Source organism: Parambassis ranga, chromosome 15 (genome assembly GCF_900634625.1).
Source record: "Parambassis ranga chromosome 15, fParRan2.1, whole genome shotgun sequence".
NCBI lineage: Eukaryota > Metazoa > Chordata > Actinopteri > Ambassidae > Parambassis > Parambassis ranga.
The window spans coordinates 15,047,162-15,069,379 of NC_041035.1; the positions used below are offsets into that span (position 1 = coordinate 15,047,162).

General features: G+C 41.3%; 1 protein-coding gene across 10 annotated transcripts in view; it reads left to right on the forward strand.

Annotated features, from left to right (window-relative positions):
• Positions 1–22,218, forward strand: part of dst (dystonin) — an 84,369-nt gene that overhangs the window by 30,249 nt on the left and 31,902 nt on the right. For 9 of the 10 annotated variants that reach the window (XM_028423809.1, XM_028423811.1, XM_028423812.1 and 6 more), the window contains 34 exons: positions 9–453; positions 535–663; positions 747–824; positions 912–1,073; positions 1,210–1,314; positions 1,447–1,542; positions 1,616–1,741; positions 1,825–1,977; positions 2,071–2,225; positions 2,327–2,453; positions 2,596–2,779; positions 3,185–3,342; positions 3,433–3,611; positions 3,692–3,830; positions 3,901–4,094; positions 4,178–4,340; positions 4,612–4,695; positions 4,841–4,948; positions 5,037–5,135; positions 11,086–11,232; positions 12,310–12,398; positions 12,497–12,605; positions 13,122–16,778; positions 16,871–17,020; positions 17,126–17,341; positions 17,420–17,563; positions 17,648–17,884; positions 18,696–18,848; positions 18,945–19,178; positions 19,263–19,550; positions 19,733–20,281; positions 20,510–20,686; positions 21,381–21,504; positions 21,943–22,151. In XM_028423809.1, coding sequence (XP_028279610.1) covers positions 9–453; positions 535–663; positions 747–824; positions 912–1,073; positions 1,210–1,314; positions 1,447–1,542; positions 1,616–1,741; positions 1,825–1,977; positions 2,071–2,225; positions 2,327–2,453; positions 2,596–2,779; positions 3,185–3,342; positions 3,433–3,611; positions 3,692–3,830; positions 3,901–4,094; positions 4,178–4,340; positions 4,612–4,695; positions 4,841–4,948; positions 5,037–5,135; positions 11,086–11,232; positions 12,310–12,398; positions 12,497–12,605; positions 13,122–16,778; positions 16,871–17,020; positions 17,126–17,341; positions 17,420–17,563; positions 17,648–17,884; positions 18,696–18,848; positions 18,945–19,178; positions 19,263–19,550; positions 19,733–20,281; positions 20,510–20,686; positions 21,381–21,504; positions 21,943–22,151 — 9,367 coding nt within the window. The remainder of the gene's footprint in view (positions 1–8; positions 454–534; positions 664–746; positions 825–911; positions 1,074–1,209; positions 1,315–1,446; positions 1,543–1,615; positions 1,742–1,824; positions 1,978–2,070; positions 2,226–2,326; positions 2,454–2,595; positions 2,780–3,184; positions 3,343–3,432; positions 3,612–3,691; positions 3,831–3,900; positions 4,095–4,177; positions 4,341–4,611; positions 4,696–4,840; positions 4,949–5,036; positions 5,136–11,085; positions 11,233–12,309; positions 12,399–12,496; positions 12,606–13,121; positions 16,779–16,870; positions 17,021–17,125; positions 17,342–17,419; positions 17,564–17,647; positions 17,885–18,695; positions 18,849–18,944; positions 19,179–19,262; positions 19,551–19,732; positions 20,282–20,509; positions 20,687–21,380; positions 21,505–21,942; positions 22,152–22,218) is intronic. The other variant, XM_028423817.1, reaches the window with a different exon arrangement.

The window sequence follows — 22,218 nt, forward strand, 5'->3', positions numbered from 1 at the left end:
CATTACAGGGTATCAAAACTCCGAGATGACCTTCTCACCCTGAGAGCTGAGTGTTCCTCTGTGTACAGCAAAGGTCGCACCCTGACAACAGAACAAACCAAAATGATGATCTCAGGCATCACGCAAAGCCTAAACTCTGGCTTCTCCCAGAACATCAATGCAAGCTTGACACCAGCCCTCACTCCTGCACTCACCCCCGGGGGGTTAGGTACACCTGGGTCAACGTTCACCTCAAGCCTTTCACCGTGCCTCACCCCAAGTCTGCAGCCTGCTTCAGTCCAGGGCTACATGGGGAGCGGCGGTGGTATGGACCCAGGTAGCCTCAGACAGCTGAAACACATGCAGATCCGGAAGCCCTTACTCAAATCCTCACTAGCTGACTCCAACATGACTGAGGAGGAGGTCAACATGAAATATGTCCAGGACCTCCTGAACTGGGTGGAGGAGATGCAGGTGAGCAGTCATCATCAGGTTGTGTATCATCAACACTTTAACTGAGTTTTAAAAGGTTGACATTTTTTCCTGCTTTTATAGTTGCAGCTTGAGCGCTCAGAGTGGGGGTCAGACTTGCCGAGTGTAGAACTGCACTTAGAGAACCACAAAAGTGTACATAGAGCCATTGAAGAATTTCAAATGAGTCTTAAGGAGGCCAAAATGAGTGAGGTAAGGATGTTTTAGTCAAGAGTTTTGGACAACAATCCTGCTTGATCTATAACCAAAGAAACCAAATATACATCTTTTTTCAGATTCAGATGACCATACCTGCAAAGCTAACCTATTCAGACAAACTCAACAAACTTGAAAAACAGTATGACAGGCTGTTGGTAAGCAATTTGTTGAGGTCAACGTGCCTAATTTAAAATGAGTGGGCTATGAATAATTTGTGTGCTTGTTTCTTGTATTTCTTTCAGAGCTGTTCCAGAGACCGACAGAGCTACCTGGAAAGCCTGCATGACTTTGTGTCACAGGCGACTCAGGAGCTCATCTGGTTGAACGAGAAGGAGGAAGAGGAGGTTGCCTTTGACTGGAGTGATCGCAACAGCAACATCTCCAAGAAAAGAGATTACCATGCTGTAAGTTAAGCTTTATTGAACCGTCAGGGGAGTTTTATAGTTGAATTACACTGAAGACTGTGAGACCGGATGTGTGAGATGATGGATACACTGGTCCTAAATGCCCAATAATACCCAGCTTAATGTCTTTATGTAGGATCTGATGAGAGAGCTGGATGAAAAGGAGGAAACCATCAAGTCTGTACAGGACAAGGCAGAGCGGCTTATGCTGAAGAACCACCCAGCCAGGCTAACAATAGAGGTAAGTCTTGTGTTGTTTTCCTGCTCGGGATGACAATTAAGAGCCTAAAGCACTGTCTCAAAAGATTGTGAGGTCCTGTTTCAGCTTGTAATTCTCAACTTTTATGTGGTGTGTTTTATTTATTTCCCCCAGGCATACAGAGCTGCTATGCAGACCCAGTGGAGCTGGATTTTGCAGCTCTGCTCATGTGTCGAGCAGCATCTCAAAGAAAATGCTGTTTACTTTGAAGTGAGTTGCGTGAGTAAATCTAGAAAAAAAAACATTTGTCACATCTAATTTCACATTCTTCTCCCCTGCGCAGTTTTTCAGTGATGCCAAAGAGTCCATGGACTACCTAAAGAACCTGCAGGACTCCATTCAGAGAAAGTACAGCTGCGATAGAACAAGCACCCTCCACAGACTGGAGGATCTCATTCAGGAGTCCATGGTAAACTAACAGAAAGATGTGTGCGTATGGACATGGTTGCACATAGGACCACCGAATACAACTTTTGTTGTTTTTATTTTTAGGATGAAAAAGAGCAGCTTCTTCAGTACCGCAGCACTGTAGCTGGTTTAGTGGGCAGGGCTAAAAATATAGTTCAGCTCCGGCCTCGAAACCCTGACAGTCCAGTGAGATCCTCTATCCCTGTCAGAGCTATCTGTGATTATCGTCAGATAGAGGTATTGTTGCCACATTACACAATGATTAGTCTCAATTTTCTCCAGATTTTGTAGCAAATCTTCTATCCCTTGCTATATTGTTTGCTCTTTCAGATTACTATTTATAAAGAAGATGAGTGTGTACTGGCTAATAACTCTCACCGGGCTAAGTGGAAAGTCATCAACCCAGCTGGGAATGAGGCCATGGTGCCCTCTGTTTGCTTCACAGTGCCTCCACCTAACAAAGAGGCTGTTGATATGGCTACCAGGTAAGGAGCTAGGATTCATGTTGTGTCTTGTGTCCTCATTTTAAATGCCACCCTGCACCTAGTCAGGGATATTTTAATAAAGCACCACACTTTTCCTACAGGACTGAGCAGTTATACCAGAACGTCCTGGCACTATGGCACCACTCCCACATCAACATGAAGAGTGTGGTGTCTTGGCATTATCTTATGGCTGACATAAGAGCAATACGCAACTGGAATGTGGCATCAGTACGTTGTTTTTTTCTTCTGCACTTTGCACCTGCTGGTTAAGGGTCATTCCTGATAATCAGGCTCAGCTCTGATGATCAACCTAAAAAAAATCCTAATGGCATATTTCAATTACTTCCACTAATTCCTTTATCCACTACAGATAAAGACAATGCTACCAGGTGAGCACCAGCAGATCCTGAGCAACCTGCAGGCCCACTTTGATGAGTTCCTGGAAGACAGCGAGGAGTCAGAGGTGTTCACCATGGCAGACCGTGCACAGCTGGAGAGAGATGTGGGAGCCTGCAAGGAGTACTATCAGGAACTGCTCAGATCAGCAGAGAGAGGCAATGCTCAGATTCCCGTCTTAATGGGGGTGGGGGTGGGGGGAGTGTACACTGAACACAACACAGCATGAGAAACACATGGCTATTTAAGCCTTTTAAGCCTTAACTTAATGCCTTTTGAAATTATGATGGTGGGCTTAGCTGTACATGTAAAGCCAATTCTAGTGTGTTGTCGACATGACAAGTAATTTCATATTTTCTAAAACAACAATAAGTTGTAGTAATTGTGTGGCTTCACTTTAGCAATACACACAGTAGCATGGTTTTCCTGTAGCTGCAACAGGTCTCACCTTACACTGTGGTGACAATGCCACCTACAGGTGTACTTGTGAAAAAAGTTGAAAGTGAAAAAATTTACAAAATAACTTTCTCTTTCTTTCTTTGCAATTTTTTCCTGCTAAACAGAGGAACATGAGGAATCGGTGTACAATCATTACATCTCTGAAATACGCAACTACCGCATGCACCTTGAGGCTCATGAGGAACACCTGATCAGGCAAATCCGCACTCCACTGGAAAGAGATGACTTGGAGCAGAGTCTGCAACGCATCACAGAGCATGAGGTTTGATCCGATGCTTGTAATTTTCACACATCAAAAGCCTGGTGTTGTTTTTTTGTTTTTTTTTTTAATTATGGTTTGGCTCCTTTGTAGCGGAAGACTGCAGAGCTGAATAAGTTGAAGGAGGATCTGGATGCCATGAAGGAGAAGTGTGAGCTCTTCCTCAGGCAGGCTGCAGGTTCTCCATCTGTAGCAACACTTTCCTCTGAGCTCACTGTCCTCATTCAGAGCATGAGCCAGGTGTACTCCATGTCTTCCATTTATATGGACAAGTAAGTTCCTCCCCTCATTATCATAAAGTATTTAACTTGACCTAGGAGAATGGTTAGAACTGTTTCCTTTGTTTTTACAGACTAAAAACAGTCAGTTTAGTGGTGAAGCACAGTCAGAGTGCAGAGGCGAGTGTCAAGGCCTATGAGTCCAAACTCTATGAAGAAGATGCCATGAACTCTGACATCAAGTCTATTGAAAGTGTCATTTCTACACTGAAGGTATGAATGCACCATGTGGCCAGCATTGCATTTAGCTCAGTGACTAATCATCTCTCTGTTTGGTTTGTAGCAATGGCGGACAGAGATCGACGAAAGTCAGGAGGTGTTCCACAACATGGAGGACGAGCTGCAGAAAGCACGTGTCATCAGTGAACGCATGTTCAAGGCTCACAACGAGAGAGACTTTGACCTGGACTGGCACAAAGAGAGGGCCGACCAGCTGAGCGAGAGATGGCAGAACATTCACTCACAGATTGACAGCAGGTCGGTGTTTTATGTATTTTTGCATCAACACAGGTATGACAGCTGTGTGTGGTGCTGAGTGGGGTTACCGTCTCTGATTTTAGGCTTCGGGACCTGGATGGTATCAGCAAATCTCTGAAACACTACAGAGACTCTTACAGTAGTCTTGATGAATGGGTCAGAGAGATGGAAGCAGCACAGCTGAAGGCCCAAGAAAACAAACCTGAAGACAGCAAGGCACTGGCTGAGCTGTTAAACAAACAGAAGGTAAGACAGGAGTGGACTTCTTCACACAGAAACAAAGTTGTTAATACTACATGATGAAAACTCATTTCTGAATGACAGTTACCACAGAAACCAAATTATGATTTGTGCAAAAACTATTAATGTATACAACTTGTAAAACAAATGCTTTTAAATTTCACAATAAATTTAGTGAAGTGTCCAAAAGAATAAAAAAAAATCTGGAAAAATAGTAATGGACACATCATTAGAGAATATAACAGGACAGATATATAATAATTTATGTGTTCTTTAGGTCCTTGTTGCTGAAATTGAACAGAAACAGAGCAGAATTGATGAGTGTCAAAAGTACTCAGAGCAGTACTCATCTGCAATTAAGGTAATTCATTTGAATCTGCTTTCTGTCTGTCTTTTATTTATTATTTTAATTTGTTTAATTCAATTTATTGCATTTCAGACTATATCATTTTTTTCCTCAGAAGGTTGACAAATGATAGATACTTTATATATATAATCTTTTTTAGGATTATGAACTCCAGCTGATGACATTCAGAGCGATGGTTGACTCCCAACACAAATCTCCCCTCAAGAAACGGAGGATGCAGAGCTCATCTGATGCCATTCAACAGGAGGTAAAACAACATTTCAGTCCGAAGGCAGCGGTGATGAACTCTGTACGAGCTCATTGACTAATCGGGTTGTGTTTGTTTTATGTCACAGTTTATGGATCTCCGTACTCGCTACACTGCTCTGGTGACTCTCATGACACAGTACGTGAAGTTTGCCAGTGAAACGCTGAGGAGAACTGAAGACGAAGAGGTGAGCTGTTATTTTACTTATTTTATTACTACCTTTGCAGTGGTTTTTGCAGGAATTAAGTCACCTTTTGGGGCTCGGTGATCTTCTAAAGTTATGATGGCAGTTTTTGTGTTATCTTTTGCATCAACATGCTTTTACATGTTTTCCACCTTGACCTCTTTGGCTTTCTTCAAGCATCCGCTCATCCTGAGTGAAGATGATTTGCTTCATCGTGCAAAGGAAGCAAATGAAATGCAGAGAAGCAGTGCATGACTGCATGCTGCTTGGGGTAGACAGCTTCCTGATTTTTATGTTGCAATCTTTGTAGGAAAAAAAAACCTCCTCTCCAGGAGTTTGTATAGTAGTCATGACAACTTCTGAGACCACTTGTCGTGGATTTGTTATCACAGATCAGTCAAAAAAGGTGCAATAATAAGCATTTTTTAGGATATTATTATTAATAACCTAAAATTTCTGGTGTTTTCAACCATTCATTTTAATCTGCATGAAATGGCTTTAGAATAATAATGCAGCTTATGTTTATGTTTTCTAAATAATGTAAAACAGTGGATGACTTCTTTTCTTTTACATTATAGAACAGACAGGCTTTTGAAAACGCAGAGCATGCAAAGATGACAGAGAGCATGGAGCTCCAAAGAGCTACAGGAGAAATAGAGATTAGTCAACTTAGGCATCGCTTGGTGGAACAGGAGGCTCTGCTCACTGAGAGACAAGCACAGCTGGAAAAGCTGGAAGGAGTAATAGAATCACAACAGAAGACAATTGATGATCTAAACTTTGAGAAATCACAGCTTGAGCATGATGTTAATCAGTATCACACTAAATTAGAGATAGCAATTAAAGACAAAGATGTGAGTGAGCAGGAGTTAAGGAACACAAAGCTTTTGATTGAGCAGTCAGAGGCCACATGGGCGTTGACACAGAAGAAACTAGAGGACCTCGTAAAGAAAACAAATGATGGCCAAAATGTTAAGACGCAGAGGAAAATAAACGCTGAGGAAGCTGAGTTTGTAACTGAGGAGGAGTTGCAGTGTGAAGTCCAGGCGAAATTTGAAAGCCAGTCAGTAGTTGATCGTGACCGTCAGTCACCTGCAGGCAGAGGAAATGACAGCATGATGGCAGATGTGCTGCAGCAGAAACTAGAGGAGCTTGTCCTGGTTCAGAAAAAAGCAGAGATGGCTGAGGAGAAAGCACAGAGTTATAAAAAGCTGTTGGATGACAGCAATAACCGACTGAAGAAACTTCAGATGGACATGGAGGGGGAACGGATGCATATGAGACAGAAATCAGAGGATCTCCAGCATGAAACGCAAAACATGAAGACATCCATCAATGACCTTCAAGAGGAAATCAGAGCTCTCCAAAGGGCAAAGTCCTCACTGGAGCAAAATGCTTTCTTCCAAGGCACTGAAGTTGAAGGCCTCAAAGAGCAGCTGAAGATCACCCATGCAGAAATGCAAAAGAAAAGCTCCATTGAGCAAGAAAACAGCTACAAGATCAGCAACTTAGAAGAAGAGGTGGCTTCTAAACAGGCTGCGATAGATCAGCTAAAGTTTAAATGCAATGACCTGACTAGGATGAATGTCTCGTCTGACAGTGATATCAGAGGACTTCAGATTCAGATGGAATCTCTAGAAAAAGAAAAATCATTTTCAGAACAGAAGATCAAGACTTTAAAGAAAGAGATAGACAGCTGGAAACAGCAGCATCAGACTGCTCAGGAGGAAAACCTTGAAATAAAAAGATCTGAGCAGGCACTGCAGCTGAAATGTAAAAACCTTAAAGCAGAACTTCAGAGAAGTGATTTAGCAGCTTCTCAGCTGGAGAAAAAAATAAACGAGTTCAAACAGATAAATATGGAGATGGAGCAGAATCTGAAGAATATTAAAGCTAAACTTGAACAGGTGACAATGGAAATTGACAGCAAGGAGCAGCAAATTAAAATCTTCAAGTCTCAAGTAGAAAGCTCCAAATCCCAAGTCAGAATTATTGAGGAGGAACTAAATAAAAAATCTCAGACCTCCCATGAGCTTCACATGAAACTGCAGGATTACAGTGAGGAGGTCAAGAAGATGCCTGAACTGCAGCAGAAAATCCAAACTCTTAAATCAAACATCGCAAATTATGAAGAAGAGATAACAACTTTGAAGTCAGAGCTTAAGTCAGTGTTTGCAGAGAAGAATCTAGCAAATCAAAAGGTCCAAATGCAAAATGCTGAAATCAGTGATCTGAATGTGATGTTAAATAAGAAAAAGGCTGAGCTACAGAAAGAATCTGCCGAGAGTCAAATACACCTCGCTAAAGTCAGAGCGTTAGAAGATGAGCTTTTCAAACAAAAGCACAATATTAAAGGGTTAACAAGCAACTCAGAGAAAGTGACGGAAAGTCTGAAACAGGAAGTATACACTCTTCAAAATGATAAGAGAGCAAAAGAGAGAATGGTAGAGAACTTGAACATCAAACTTGCAGAGCTAAACTCCTCTATACAAAGGACAAAAGACGACTTGGCTAAAGAGGCCAAAGACAGAAAAGTCAAAGAATCACAAATAATGCAGCTGGAGATGGAGCTTCAGAGAAATAAAGCAACTATCAATGAAGTCATGTCCAGTTCTGACAAATCCAGATCCAATCTGCAACACGAGAACACAATCCTGAAGAGAGAGAAAGCCGAAGTGCTACAACAAAATACGTCACTGGGATCTGAAGTCAGAATGCTAAAGGATAAGCTGCAACGTCTCCAAACAGAAGCTGAGCAAAAGCAACAAGAAAACTCCGCTCTTCAGCTGAGGTCCCAGCAGATGGAAGAACAGCTAGAGAAGTGCAAAAAAATGTTGGAGGAATTAAAGAGTAAATTGGAACTCCAAAAGGAGGGCTATGAGAGGCAGCTGATGCTGGTGAAGACTGAAGTAGAGAAAAAACTTATTTTACTGCAGTCTGAAATCAACAATGAGAGCGAGAAATCAAACCAAAAGTCACACAGTGCTGAGCTAGCAGACATGCTGAACAAGTACTTCAAACAAGATGTGACGCTGATAAAAACAGTGCATCAAACCACTGTGGAATCAAAGCAACTACCAGAACAACAGTTGCAGGGCAATCTGGACAAATTACAGCAAGAAAAAACAAAACTCCAGGAAGACCTGACAAAAGCAAAATCAGAAATTGCCCAGCTTGAGGCAGATAAAATCAAACTCACCTCTAAAATCACTGTGTCACAAAGCCTGTGCAGTGACCAGTCAAACAAAGCAACAAGGTTTGAACAGCTAGTGACCGACAGTAAGTGCAACCTGACAATGAAAGAAAATGAAGCCATATCTCTTCAGGAACAAGTGGAGTCTTATATCAAAGAGGTTAACAGGCTTCAGGAGAAGCTGTCGACGCTTGGAGTCAAAGTGACAGAGACCAGACGTCAGTATGTGATGGACAACATGGCCGATGTTTCGAAGGCAAATGTCATGCAAAGAATGGCTGGGAGCGCTAAATACAACACAGCAAATGTGTCCTCAGAGGTACGCATGAAGTTTTTTTTAGTATTTTTACACCAAAATATTTATCGACACATTTTGTGTTCAGTATTTAATATAATATAATATATTTTATTAGGAGTTGTTTGTTTGTTGTTTGTGAGGACATGTTTAACATTAAAATTGTATTGTCATATAATAATAATTCTCTCAATGTCACATCTACAGGTGAAACCAATGGAAAAAGAAACTATTCTGGATGGAATTAAGCACATCAAACAAGATAAAACTGAAGTCATTCAAAGCCTTCAGCATGACTCTGCAACACAGAAAATCTTGAATCAAACTTCCACTGTCCTACAAAAAGAGATGCCGATCAGTCCAACAACACATGGATACATGGCTCTGTGTGGGCTGACAGGCAAACAGTCCAATGAAAGCAACATCAGTAAGACAAGAATGTATCAAATTGTGGAGACTTGTGAACCTGTGAGCACAACAGTGGAGCAGAGTGCCACAAACTGGGATGGAAAACGGAGTGTGACATATTCAACATCCCAAAAGCTCCCAGAATCCAAAAGGGGCACAAATATTCAGAACCTGGTCAAATCTAAGCCTCTGGATGAAGAGGTTTTAAGGAAGTTAGAGATGGCCCCTATTATGATGGAACAGGTGCAAACAACTCTTGGCAAAGCAACAGCCATTGCTGGAATTTATGTGGAGTCGAGCAAGAAAAAGATATCCTTCCTAGAAGCTGCTGAAAAGGGTTTCCTTGCAAAAACATATGCACTAGAGTTTCTTGAAGCTCAGGCTGTGACAGGAAGTCTGGCAGATCTGTCCACAGGGCAAATGCACTCAGTGGTTAAGGCGGTGGAGAGAGGTATTATAGATTCAGGCTTGAAAGATAAACTGATGGAGGCTGAGAAAGCCGTTAGCGGCTACATCCACAAGGGGAAAAAGCTGTCTGTGTTCCAGGCTATGGAGGAGAGGATTCTCGATAGGTACAAAGGAAAGAAGATACTTGAAGTGCAGGTTGCTACAGGAGGAATAATAAATCCAGAGACTGGTGTCAGGGTGCCACCTCACGCTGCTGTCGATCAGGGTCTTTTGAACAAAGAGACCTTAGAGAGTCTGCATGATCCAGTCGTTAACCCCAAAGGCTACCACAACCCTGACACTGGACAGAAAGTGTACTATACTGAAATACTCCAGGCATGCTTGTATGACATTGATGGTGGTGTGTTTCTCTTACCATTTGGTGAGAGACACCTGACAAACTCATCTCCTCTAAGCTCCCACAGAGTTTCAGTTGTCAACAGCAGCTGCAGCACTGAAATGTCAGCATATGAGGCATTCAAAGGAAAACACATCGACAAGAGGACATATCGGTTTCTGTCACAGCTGGAAAGCGAATGGCAGGAAAAAGCAATCATTGACTCCAAGGGAAGACAGCTACACATCATTACTGATGTAAAAAGTGGCAGACAACTTTCTCTGGAGTCTGCTCTGAGTCAGAGGTTTCTTGAATCGTCTGAACTTGAAAGCTATCGCAGCGGGCTTCTCAGCATCTATGAGATTACAGATATCATATTTTCTAGAATAGTTGTTGTGGAAGATATTAACAGCCCCATTGCTGGTCTTTGGGACGTCACTCGGAAGAAGAGGCTCTCAGTTCTGCAAGGGTTCCAGCAAGGCTTTACTGACAGAGCTACAGCCTTAAGACTACTTGAGGCCCAGGCCTGCACTGGAGGTATTTGTGACCCCTCTTCTGGGGAGAAAGTTCCTGTCTCTGAGGCTCTTCAAAGAGGCCTTTTAGATGAGACATTAAATCAACAACTCCAGCAGTTTGAACAGGCCTTTAATGGCTTTATACACCCTAAGACGGCAAAGACTTTGTCCATTTCCCAGGCTGTCCAGGAGAATCTCATCCTGAAGGATGCCGGTTTTCGCTGCATTGAGTATCAGCTCCTGACAGGAGGACTGATAAATCCTGACACTCATGAGAGAGTCTCACTTGAAGAAGTGATCCAGAGTGGCCTTGTTGACAAAGGGACTGCGGCTGTACTCAAAGATGATAAGTTCCACACTAAAAGCCTCACCTGTCCAAAGACCAAGAGGAGAATCACCTTCAAGGAGGCTCTCGAAAGAAGTGTTTATGACTGCCACACTGGACTGAGGTTACTGGAAGCCATGAAAGCTCTTGGTTTCGGAGCAAAGTCGACATTTCACTATGTTTGGGCTTATAAATGAAAATAGGTTATTCCTAGCAAGAAAGTAAAACCTGTAAATAGAACTTGCTGCATTTTTATTTTTTTTATTGTGTGTTCATACGCGTTTTACTGCTTAGTTGATACAACTGATGATGGTTAGTTGATTTTGGTGTTTTTTTTAACCTGATTATGAAACTAATAACCCATTTCACGATCCCTCTTTTCAGGTTTTTATTCACCACATTCTTGTTAAAACCCTATCTGTTTTGATTCTAGAGATCTGTTGATGAGGAGAAGAGAGAGCACGGTGATAAAGTTAGCAAGCTATTGCACTGGATGTCCAATGTGAAACAGGCCGTAAGCAATGAGGGGAATGCTCTGAAAGATAGTAATGCCAACACAGATGGTTCTAATAAGCCCCAGGTACTGTTAATATTGTGTAGTGGTGTGTGCTGTTTTTCTATAGCATGGTGATTGTTTTTTTTACACTAATAATCATGACATTACAGCCGTTTTTGTCAGTGTTTGACATCTAATAAAACACACTGTTCTTTCTGATTCATCTACTCCATATGTTCCAGTGCAGGCATTAAATGTTACTGCTATTAGCTTATAAAAACATGGTTAATCTTATGGATGTGTTTAAATTTAAATCACTTCATCTTTTTCAATAATAAAAAAAATGTACAAGTTGCACAAGCACCTAAGAAATTACACAAGTACCACACATTGATTGAAATATCAAAACACATTTCTGTTGTGTCTGAGCACAACACCTAGCATACAGAAGGCCCAAAGCTGACATTGTTGTGTTGAAATGTGTGTACAGTATGTCACCAGAACAATCAGTTTGGTGATCGACAGGGATAATAAAAATAACTTCAAATATATATTAAAAAACAATACTTTGTTATATAGTAGAGTTTTCATTTCTATGGCCCATTGCTTATTCATGATTGGTAATTGAAATTGTATATGGATAGTCTAGTCTAGTCTAGTCTAAATTATCAGTATTTTTGTTAATTTGCCCCAAATACAGCAATATAAAAGATATTTAAACCCTATTTTTTTACTATTATAAAATATCAACCATTGTAGCACAATAATGACAGCTTTGGACTTCTTTTTTAATTTTTGTCAAATTTTATTTAATATAAATTAATTAACCTAATTCTAATTGTGTTTCTGACCAGGCCGAACGTATAAATGACATTTTGTCCGTGTGTAAGACAAAAAATATTCAGACAATGCTCTCAGATTTAAGAGTATCACACAACAAGAAGGACTGTCAACGAAAACAAAAATACACTTTTGTTTTAATTGCAACACAATTTTTTGTGAATTTTACATTTTAACCTATAATGTATGTGTTTCAGTTTTTAAAAATAATCCTTGAGTGTGTCTTTAACTTTCGTTCCCGTAACTTAGACGAAGAGAAGAGTAGACACAACAAATTGAGTCTCAGTACTAATTATATATTTTTATATATATATTTTTTAGGTGTCAGTGGAGGAAATGGTGACTAAAAAGGAACAAATTGCAGAAGCACTGAGGACTACACAAGTAATGCTGAACAAACACAGTGACAAGTAAGTCTGTCGCTCTGACCTGCATGCAAACAGCTTGTTAAAAGCTTGTAAAAAGATTTTTTGTTAAAAGATTGCACCTTTGTCTTTCTATTTAACAGGATGACTGAGGAGGAAAGAGAGAAGGCGCAGGAGCAACTGAAGGCCCTCAATCAGGCATACAGCGAACTCTCCCAGCAGTGTTCAGATCAGACCACCTCTGCAGAAGAGGTTGGATTTCAGGCTCTGTTTTTAACAGTTTTGTGTTTGAAAACAGCGCCACCTGATGTTCAGATGCATGACTACCCATTATCCTCCAGCAGTGTGATTGTTTTTTTCTAGCAGCTCTCATTTTAGTAGAGACAGAATATGAAGAATCGTAGTATGCTGTAAACATGCTTTAATGCACCGAGCTTTGTTCTGATATTTCACCATTATCAACGTACTTGAGCTCTTTTGGAGTTCAACAGGATAACAGATATGATGCGTTTCCCTACTGTTTGCAATGTGACTAACGACACTCTTTTTGCAAGATGCCGGACTTTGCATTCCTAGATGCATGGTAGCTTTAAATGTGTTGTCCATTGTTGCAACCTTGTCGCAGTCTTGCTCTTGTGCGCACAATGTTTTAACATGCCCGTGTTTGTGCTGTGGTGAGTACATTTTTGTCTTTCTATTTAATATTTTGATTGCAAATTAACATACAGTGTTGAAGTCAATTAACTTGAAATGTTTTATTTTCTGCAGGACTTTAAAATCACTTATGGGGCTGCATCCATGAGGTCTTGGCTCACGCCTTCTAGCCTCTCTGTCCACCCAGAGTGGGATGAAGCTCTTAAGCAAGATCACAAGTACAAATCCACACTGAACCACGTTCCAGTGTTGAATGATACAAGCAAGTGCATAGAGAGTTCACACGTCTCCTCCGTGTCCCTGTCTGACATATCAGCTGTAAGGGAAATGGCCAAGAATGATCTGATCATTAAATTAATAGAGGTCAACCAAGTCAGTGATGGAATGAAGGCATGCTACACAGGGGACACACTGACCCTGGAGAAGGCATTCCAGTGTGGTTTAATTCCTGCTTCTGTCTATATAAAGATTCTTCAGAGGCAGAAGTCCCATCTGGATGAGATGAATTTTAGCTCTGAGGGGGAGCTTGAACCTTGTGAGGTTAACAGCCCGATACTAAAGTGCCTCAGCAGGAATAAATTACCTACATCAGGGAGAAATGTTAACACTCTGAGGTCTGTCTGTGATGGCTACAGTGATCAGGAGGCTGTGCCGGGGCTGTGTGTAACAAGAGAGTCAGAGGGTGCAGGGGCTAGGCGAAGTGGTGATGGGCTGAAGGTGGAAGCAGCCGTTCAGTGTGATCTGATGAGCTCCAGCAGCACTCTTGTTGTGCTGGGAAATCCGCAGCAGATTATTGGACTTGTCTTGCCTCACTCTGGGGAAATCCAAACTGTGTCCACCTCATTCCAGCATGACAAAGAAAGTACCACCTCTGAGTTTACCAGCAGGCTGTTTACTAATCGCAACAAAATAGCAGCTTTTTTCATTCCAGAAACTTCAGAAGTAATAGATATCCCCTCTGCTATCCACAGGGGTTTGATTGACACATTTACTGCAGAGTTTTTAATGTCTATAGAGATTCCTGACGAGTTTCCTGAGGTGGATCACCTTCATGAAAAGTTTTCATCTTGGCTCATTTATAAAAAAATCACAGTTGATGGGTGGCATCATGCTGCTGATGATAATTCAGAAGTTAACCTCTCTCCCACAGAGGTAAAGCAGCTGTTCATCTCTTATTTGATGATGAACAGTTACATAGATCCAGAATCAGCACAGAGAGTACTGATACTTGATAATCAGTTAACTACAATGGCTCAAGTTTTTCTTGAACAACCAACATTTTTTGCTCAGAATTTCACTCATTTGACCTTAGGTCCAAACAGTCAGGTAGAACAGGCTGATTTGGCGATATCACTGCACATAAATGAGGAAACAGAGGAGTTAATGAAAGACACACAGCACATGTGTGATCTTTGTGATCCAATTTTAACAGTTAATGGGAATGAAAACACGCAACATGCATTTGAGCCTTATGATTTTGTTTCTTCGGGCAGCAGAAGCATTACCTTTAAAGAAAAATCTCATACACATGACATAACTCTAAACAAAGATCCTGTTTGGGACCTTTTTGTAGGCACTGACATGGAAACCACAGAGTACACAGTGGTTGAGGAAACCATGTTTCAAAACAGCACAAAGTGGACAAAGTCAGGTGAATTTGAAGAAAGACTTTATGGAAACAGTTTACAAATTGCACTCAGAGATGAAGTCAGTGATAGCCTTCATGTTTCCTCTACTCCGGAAATGTCCCCTCCATGTACACTTTGTTCTGGGACAAGCAAAAATAGTAGCTCACCCTCCAGCATGTTTGAGTCGTCGGTGCAATCTTACTATGAAGTCGTACCACACTGCAACACTGAGTCTCTGTGCAGTGAATCAAGAAGTGTCAGCATTAACCAAGCAGAGGTTTTAGGTTCTAAGGACATGGTGGAGGGTCAAAATGACCATGCACAATGGAACTTCAAAGAGGGACTGTTGCCTGTCACCTCCAATAGATGTTATGATCCAGATGAGGGATCAGTAGATGAGAAGACATTATTGGAGGTATATGCTGAACAAATGTGCACCTCAGGGGTTGAGGAAGGCATGATGTCAAGCACATCTCAAACTGAACTGAAGAGTGTGCTGAGTTCTGATTACATTACTAGCATCAGTGAGCAGTTTGGATTAGATGGACAGGAAGCTGATGTTTACTCAGAGGACAACTACATCTCTGAAGATCATAATCTGGGTTTCCAGAATGAAAACATGCACATTGAGAAGAAGGTTGCTGTCATAGTGCTGGATCTGGCAAATGAGGAAGCAGATAATGAAGAGATGGAGATTTTAGATTTAGAAACAAGAGGAAATGTGGAATGGATGAGTAATTACATGCACCACACCCTTCCTTTAGAAAGTGGCCATGGGCCTTCAATGATCTCATCCTCCTCAGGGTGTCAGGTTACTGCAGAATGTGTTCATCCTGCAGACAGATTGCCCTTACTGGAAGAAGACAATGACTCACAGGTTGTAATCAATAGTCAGCTGACAGGTGGAGCTGATATATCCAGGGTTGTGATAGAAAATGCTGCTCTAACTACAGATTCAATCCATTCTAGTCTGAGTGACAGGACACACAGCCTCAGTGCTGATTCGGAAAGCCTGGCTTTGACAGCTGACAGCCATCCCACTCATAATAATATTTTCAGAGCTGGATATGAAGCAGAGGTGGATAATCAGACAGCCAGTGATCCAGTTTTGGGAATTAATGAGGCCTCAACCAGGGGTTTGGTTGAAAGTTCCAATGCCTCAGTGGGCAACTGTGCAGAAGATGGCAGCAGAGACACATCACTTCAGCAAACAGAATCTGAGTTGGGAGTAAACTTCTCCTCCAAGTTGCCTAATGTTTCCAGCAGCATGACTACAACACCTGCTGTCAATCAAATGAGCTGTGATATAAAAGACAATAATCAAGACTCAGAGTGCTGTGGTGCAGATGAGTTATGCACAGAGAGGCTTTCCCCAGAGAGGCAGCGTGATGACATTTTCAAAGTCAGTAGTGACACTAAGTGGATCTCTGTGTCAAGTAAAGAGGAAGAAGATCCAAATATTCACAGAAAAGTGTCCTGTTTAAACCCATTCGCATTAGCAGGTACTAACTCGGATAGTAAAAAATCAGATGTGGGTAATTCTGAGCACCTCCATGAATATTTTTCATCAGACAGCTGCATTGCATCCTCTTCAGCTTCTTTTATCTTGTCTAATGCTGTAAATGACCAAGGGGAAATCATTACAAATGGACTTGACGTCAGTGATTTGCTAAAGACAGACGATGCTGAAGGCACTGCTATCATTCAGAATGATGCTAACCTTGCTTTTCATGAGAATATCATAGAGAAAAGTCACACAGACCAACTTATAGATTTACAGATGCAAAATACCCCCAGTTCAAACAGTAATGAAACTGAAACATCAGAACTGCTACCCGAGGAAGACAAACTCAGCGAGGAGACAGAACAGTCTGGTACTCCAAACATTCAGCTGCAACTACTGCAGGTTTTTAGGACTGCTTCCTCAAGCCAGGACCTCTCAGTGCTTCAGGAAGTGATGGACACTCTGAGCTGTGCTCTGGGTTGCGACACCCAGCAGGGCCGACGGCACACGTTGGAGTGCATCAAGGAGGAGAGCTCTGAGGGAGAGGATGAGGGGTCAGCACAGGATGACATTGCTGCAAAGACTGACAAACCATCTGCTCCAGTGTCTGCCAGCAAAGATCAGGAGGTCAAAAACAAGGTAGAGTTGACTTTGTTAAACTTGAGTAAGCCTCATCCTTTAGATGTGAGTAACATCTGTTTCTCTTTTGGTTTGTGTTTTCTTTTCCGCAGCAGTTCTCTGTCCGGGATTATTTGGAGTGTGTTGGTAGACTGCAGGATCACGCTGATGTTTTAGAAGATGTCAGGAAAGACCTGCTAATCCAGGTACCTGCAAATAACAACAACATGGAAGAACTGCAGCTTCAAATGGAGGAATGTCAGGTTAGATATTAAGGATTGAAGCCTGTTTTTTTCTCAACTCATTTCTTATTATCATCCAACTTATATTCTTACATTAGTTCCTAATCAAGTGTATCATTCATCCAGTCTTTGGAGTCTCAGCTGTCGAGACTGGCTGTTGTTCTGACAGCTGATATGGAGAAAGCCAAGCAGCTCTTAAATTCTGCTGATGAGGACATTCCCCGACAAATCCACCAAGATTTGGCCTCTATATATGTGGAGATAGAGCCAAATTTTACCGCTGTATCCCAGATGTGTGCAGAAAGGAGTGACTCCTTTACTCAGGCAATGGAAGCGGGAAAGGTCAGTGTTAAGATGGTGATTAAAATGCAATGATGTAACAGCAGCATCGACCATTGACTACTTTAAATGGGATTTTAGGTACACTTGGAATCAACATACCAGAAACATCTGGATGATCTTAATGAACTAGCGGCCCTCATTCAAAATAACTCTGAGATGTTTGGTGTGGATTTGGACACATGTGATGTGGACACTCTGACATATTTAAGTCAGCAAAACAAGGTAAACTTAGTTAAAACAAAAATCACAGTAACCAAATGGAGAAACAAGCTGCATATGATCATCTCTTCCATTCTATTCTTCCAGGATGTGGAAAACAATCTGCAAAAAGAAGCCAGGCTTACGCTGGAGGATGTTACGTTCGACATCCAGTGTTTTATTTCAGAGCACACTCAGTTCCTGAGTCCAGCTCAGAGCAGCTACCTCCTCAAGTTCCTCACCACAACTCAGCGAGCTTTTAGAGAGCAGACAGAAAGACTTGGTACACAGAGGAGTGCCTTAGAAGTCCTACTGAACACCCGAGAGAGAGAAAACCAGAAGGAGGTCTGCCTGTGTAAATGCAATACATTTATCACACACGTTCTTGAGGAAAAACTCTGTGAGCATGTTTGGTTTGTTAATTGAAACATCTGTAAGTGGGGTGTAAGAATTTGTTCTGCAGATTGAGTCATTTTGTAAATTATTGGAAGAAAAATTTTGATGGAACATCTTCCATTATACATTACAGATGCAGCAGTGTGAGGCTCAGCAATGACAAAAATGTTCAGTTGTTTTACGTGTATTCTATTTCAGTTTAATAATATCCCGAACACTGCGACACCCCTTTTAGACATAGGTGTAACTGTGCAGTAAAAATATTACTGCTAGGATCTAAATGGAAAATCAAATGATTGCTTGTTTTTCAGATTTTATATTGTGTGTCTAGTGTATACTAGTCAGACTATCTAGTAGTTCCTGGCATTGGCACATTCTGTTGTCATGTTGTGTTTAATAACAGCATTGCACGCTTTTAATGCTTGATCACTCCTACACACTAACATTTTTACTGCTTTTATTCTACAGGACTCAAGACTCCAGTGAACAATTAACAGTGGACAGAATGCACCTTCTTTGCTGGAAGATTGTCACGCAAAACAAACCCACTAACACACGATATAAAGTCCTCTTCTCAAAAAACAAAGTGACCTCTGTGAAAAAAAGCATGTTTACAGCATACTAGATTTGAATCCTTTAAGAAAATGGATTCTAAAGCAGATTGCATGTCAGCTTTATATTGTGTGTCTTCCTTTGCTCTTTTGAGTCTTAGTAACCTAAAGTGTGATATTAAATTCAGTTTTTATTCTTTCTTGGTCAGACTTTATTGGAGAAACACAAGGAGTTCGCAGAGAAGTTGGAGGAAGTGTGTGATAATCTCACCCTGACAGAAAACCGTCTGATTGGTCATCAGCAACAGGGTGAAAACGCAGAGTGCGTCTCAGACCTGCAGCAGTATCAACAGGAGCATCAGGTTTGACATTACCTCACAACAAAGCATGCTTTCAACATGTTAAATACTATATGTCTTTATCAATTAAGTACCGATTGATTCCTCTCTCATTTGAAGGCTCTGCAAAAAGACGTCTTGACAAATGCCAGTGCCTTAAATGAGGTGATCACCAGTACTAAAAAGTTTCTGGAGGATAACCGCAGCAAGTTGATGCCAGATCAAGTCGCCATCATTGAGAGCAAGTTGGAAGAAGCTAAAAGCAAAGCTAAGCTAATCAACCAGCGTGCTGAGGAGTCCAGAAAAGATTTGGAGAAGATTGTTACAACGGCCATCAAACAGGAGAGCGAAAAGGTTTGGATTACCTCCAAATGTGTCTGCGAAAACTACGTCATCCATGAGAATACAAATTCTATGTTATTTTTGGTGTTTGTGCAGGCTGCAGCTGTGGAACAGCTTGAAGAGAGTAAGAACAAAATTGAAGGCCTCCTGGACTGGATATCCAACATAGGAAATGAAAACAACAGCAGCCTGGATCACACTGACCATATAAGCAAAGAGAATGGAAACCTGCCAGAGGAAACCTCAGCCAGTGGACTGATAGGAGAGGATGATGATGCCAATGGAAACGCTTTACAGAAAACTGAGACTGATGATGTTGGCAGTGAGACCAGGAGCAAGAACAAGGCATCCCTGGACCTTGATAAGCAACACGACAGGGTCAAGGTATCATTGTCAAAAAATCCATAAAGCACACTTAAGGTTAAAGTAAAGAGTAGGAGTGAGTGGAATCACGTTTACAATGGAATTTGTGTTGATCAGCAGCTAAATAAGGGAATGAAAACTGGAGGACATATTTGTAAATGTTTTAACTATTATTATTCTTATTGTTATCTTTGTTCCCACAGGCTCGTCATCAGGAGATTCTGTCCCAGCAGCAGGATCTGATTATGGCCACCCAGTCAGCTCAGGCTCTTCTTGACAAACAAGCAACTGTTCTGTCATCAGAGGAGAAGGAGAGGTTGCAGAAGAACATTCAAGACCTGAAGGAACGCTACGAGGCCTCCCTGACTCAGGCTGAACAGCAAATGAAGCAACTGCAGTGTGTCCAGGAGGAACTCAAGAAGTTCCAGGATGACTGTAATGAGTTTGAAGGCTGGTTAAAGCAGGCTGAAGGAGAGATCGAGGAGCTGGGTGCTCCTGTGAGCTCCCTCAACATCCTCAGTGATAAACTACAGCAGCAGAAAAGCTTCTCAGAAGATGTGATTTCACACAAAGGGGACCTTCGCTTCATCACGATCTCAGGACAGAAAGTGCTGGATGTGGCTAAAGCCTGCAGAGTGGCTGACTCTGCAGCTAAGAACACACTTTTAGATGTGGATACTTCAGGGACCTCTTCAGATGTCAAGAATAAACTGGACTATGCTGCCAGCCGATACAAAACACTACATTCACAGGTATTTATAAGTTTGTTATATGAAAATTGGTTGCAACGTCTGGTTCTTGCCACTAGGTGGTAGCATTTAACTTTACAGAAAACTCAGAAAGTTGTCCCACTATTTTCTATGAAAAGTCAGTAACAGAAAAGTTAGTTTTGCATCTAGCACGTTATTTTCTTTATCATTAAAGTTGTGTGTTTTTCTAAATGTATGACTGCCCCAGTGAATTTCATTTCCTTTTTTTAGTGCAATCAGCTTGGGAACAACCTCAAAGAAGTTGTTGACAAATACAAGAAGTATGACGACATGAGCATTGGTCTTTTGAAGTGGCTCGGTAACTCAGAGGAGGAGGCGAGAAAGCAGCAGTCTGAGGCGATAGCAGCTGACCCACAAACACTACAGAAACAGCTGGAGGAGACCAAGGCAAGAAACACATGCCAGGGCTGAAGCTGTCCAGATCTAAACCTTGTGTTTAAAAGCTCACATTTAGGTTTACATTTTATTCAGAATTGTATTATTCAAATTCATTGTGAACATAAATAAATCCTAGGCCAGGAACAAAATCAAGTAAAGAAATAAAGAATAGCTTTATTTAGAGGCAACACGTAGAACTTGGAGCATCAACTGGGTTATAAAGTCACGGCATGGTTAGACCTGCTTTACCATATACAGTGTTTCCACTGACTTGAGTGCTATTTTTAGCTCTACTTTCAAATGTGAACACACACATGTGAATGGTTTTAACTGATTATTTGTAGCTTATGTACTCCTGTGAGAGGATAAGAGGCTGGGCTGATGGAGCCGTCTCTGTCAGAGCTTTTGGCTGCATTTAGCTTCAACATTTCTGTGTAGGGAGGTAGTGACTTACAGCATAGATATGCCCAGATAAGAGGCGCCTGTAAACCAGCCGTGGTACTTTAGGTTTGAATAACTAATCACTTTATGAACCTAAGAGTATAAGTAACAGTGAAAACAGACAGGTACTATGAATAAAGGATCAAAAATTAAACCCAGACATCACTTTGTAATTCAATTTATCTATGTATCATACTATACAATATGCTTGTAGTATGTATGAGGATAAAGATATTCTGACTTCTTATTAACTCTTCTGCAGGCTTTACAGTGTGAGATGGTTGGACATCAGACCACTATTGACACATTACGTAAAACAGCTGAGTCTTTAGTGATATCCGAAGGAGACCTACTGAGCAACACGGATGAGATCCAGGAGTCAGTAGGTAAGGAGAGCTCTAATTATGTTGCACATTATCTTCATATCATCTTGGGATTGATGTGATGTTTGGAGCTGACCAATCAGAGGAGCCCAGGCCCATGTCTATTAAATGGGAGGCTTAAAAAAATCGTGCAGCTTATGATAACCGTCTTCATGGTCCTGCCAAATGTTAGCTAGGCAATTTGCAAGTAGGTTCCTTTTCTAAAATTAACACAGCTTATCATTGTAAAATATGGCTTTTGGAGGGTCTCATTTTCCCCAACCACTGGTTTCTTGGCCAACATGCTTTCACTTCAACCAGAAACCTAATGACTGTTCTCTGCCAACATTATACTTTTAATGATGTCATACATGCCTGATAAGTCTCTCCTATAGTTTTGTTCCAAAGTGTGAGAAGTTGCTCTGTTTTAAACAGACCCTGATTTGTTTCCATGTGTTGTAGATGACATAGTGGAACGCTACGACAACCTCTCCAAGTCTGTAACTGATCGAAATGAGAAACTGCAGATCACCTTGACTCGCTCCATGAGTGTCCAGGACGGTTTGGATGAAATGATGGGATGGATGGAAGGAGTAGAGGCCAGCATGAAAGAGAAAGGGCAAATACCCCTGGACTCTGCATCTATTGGAGATATTCTCAGCAAAGAAGCAGTATGTTTCTTTTTTTGTTTTTTAAGATCAGATCAGATCTTCTTTTACTTCAGTTGTCTGTTAAATG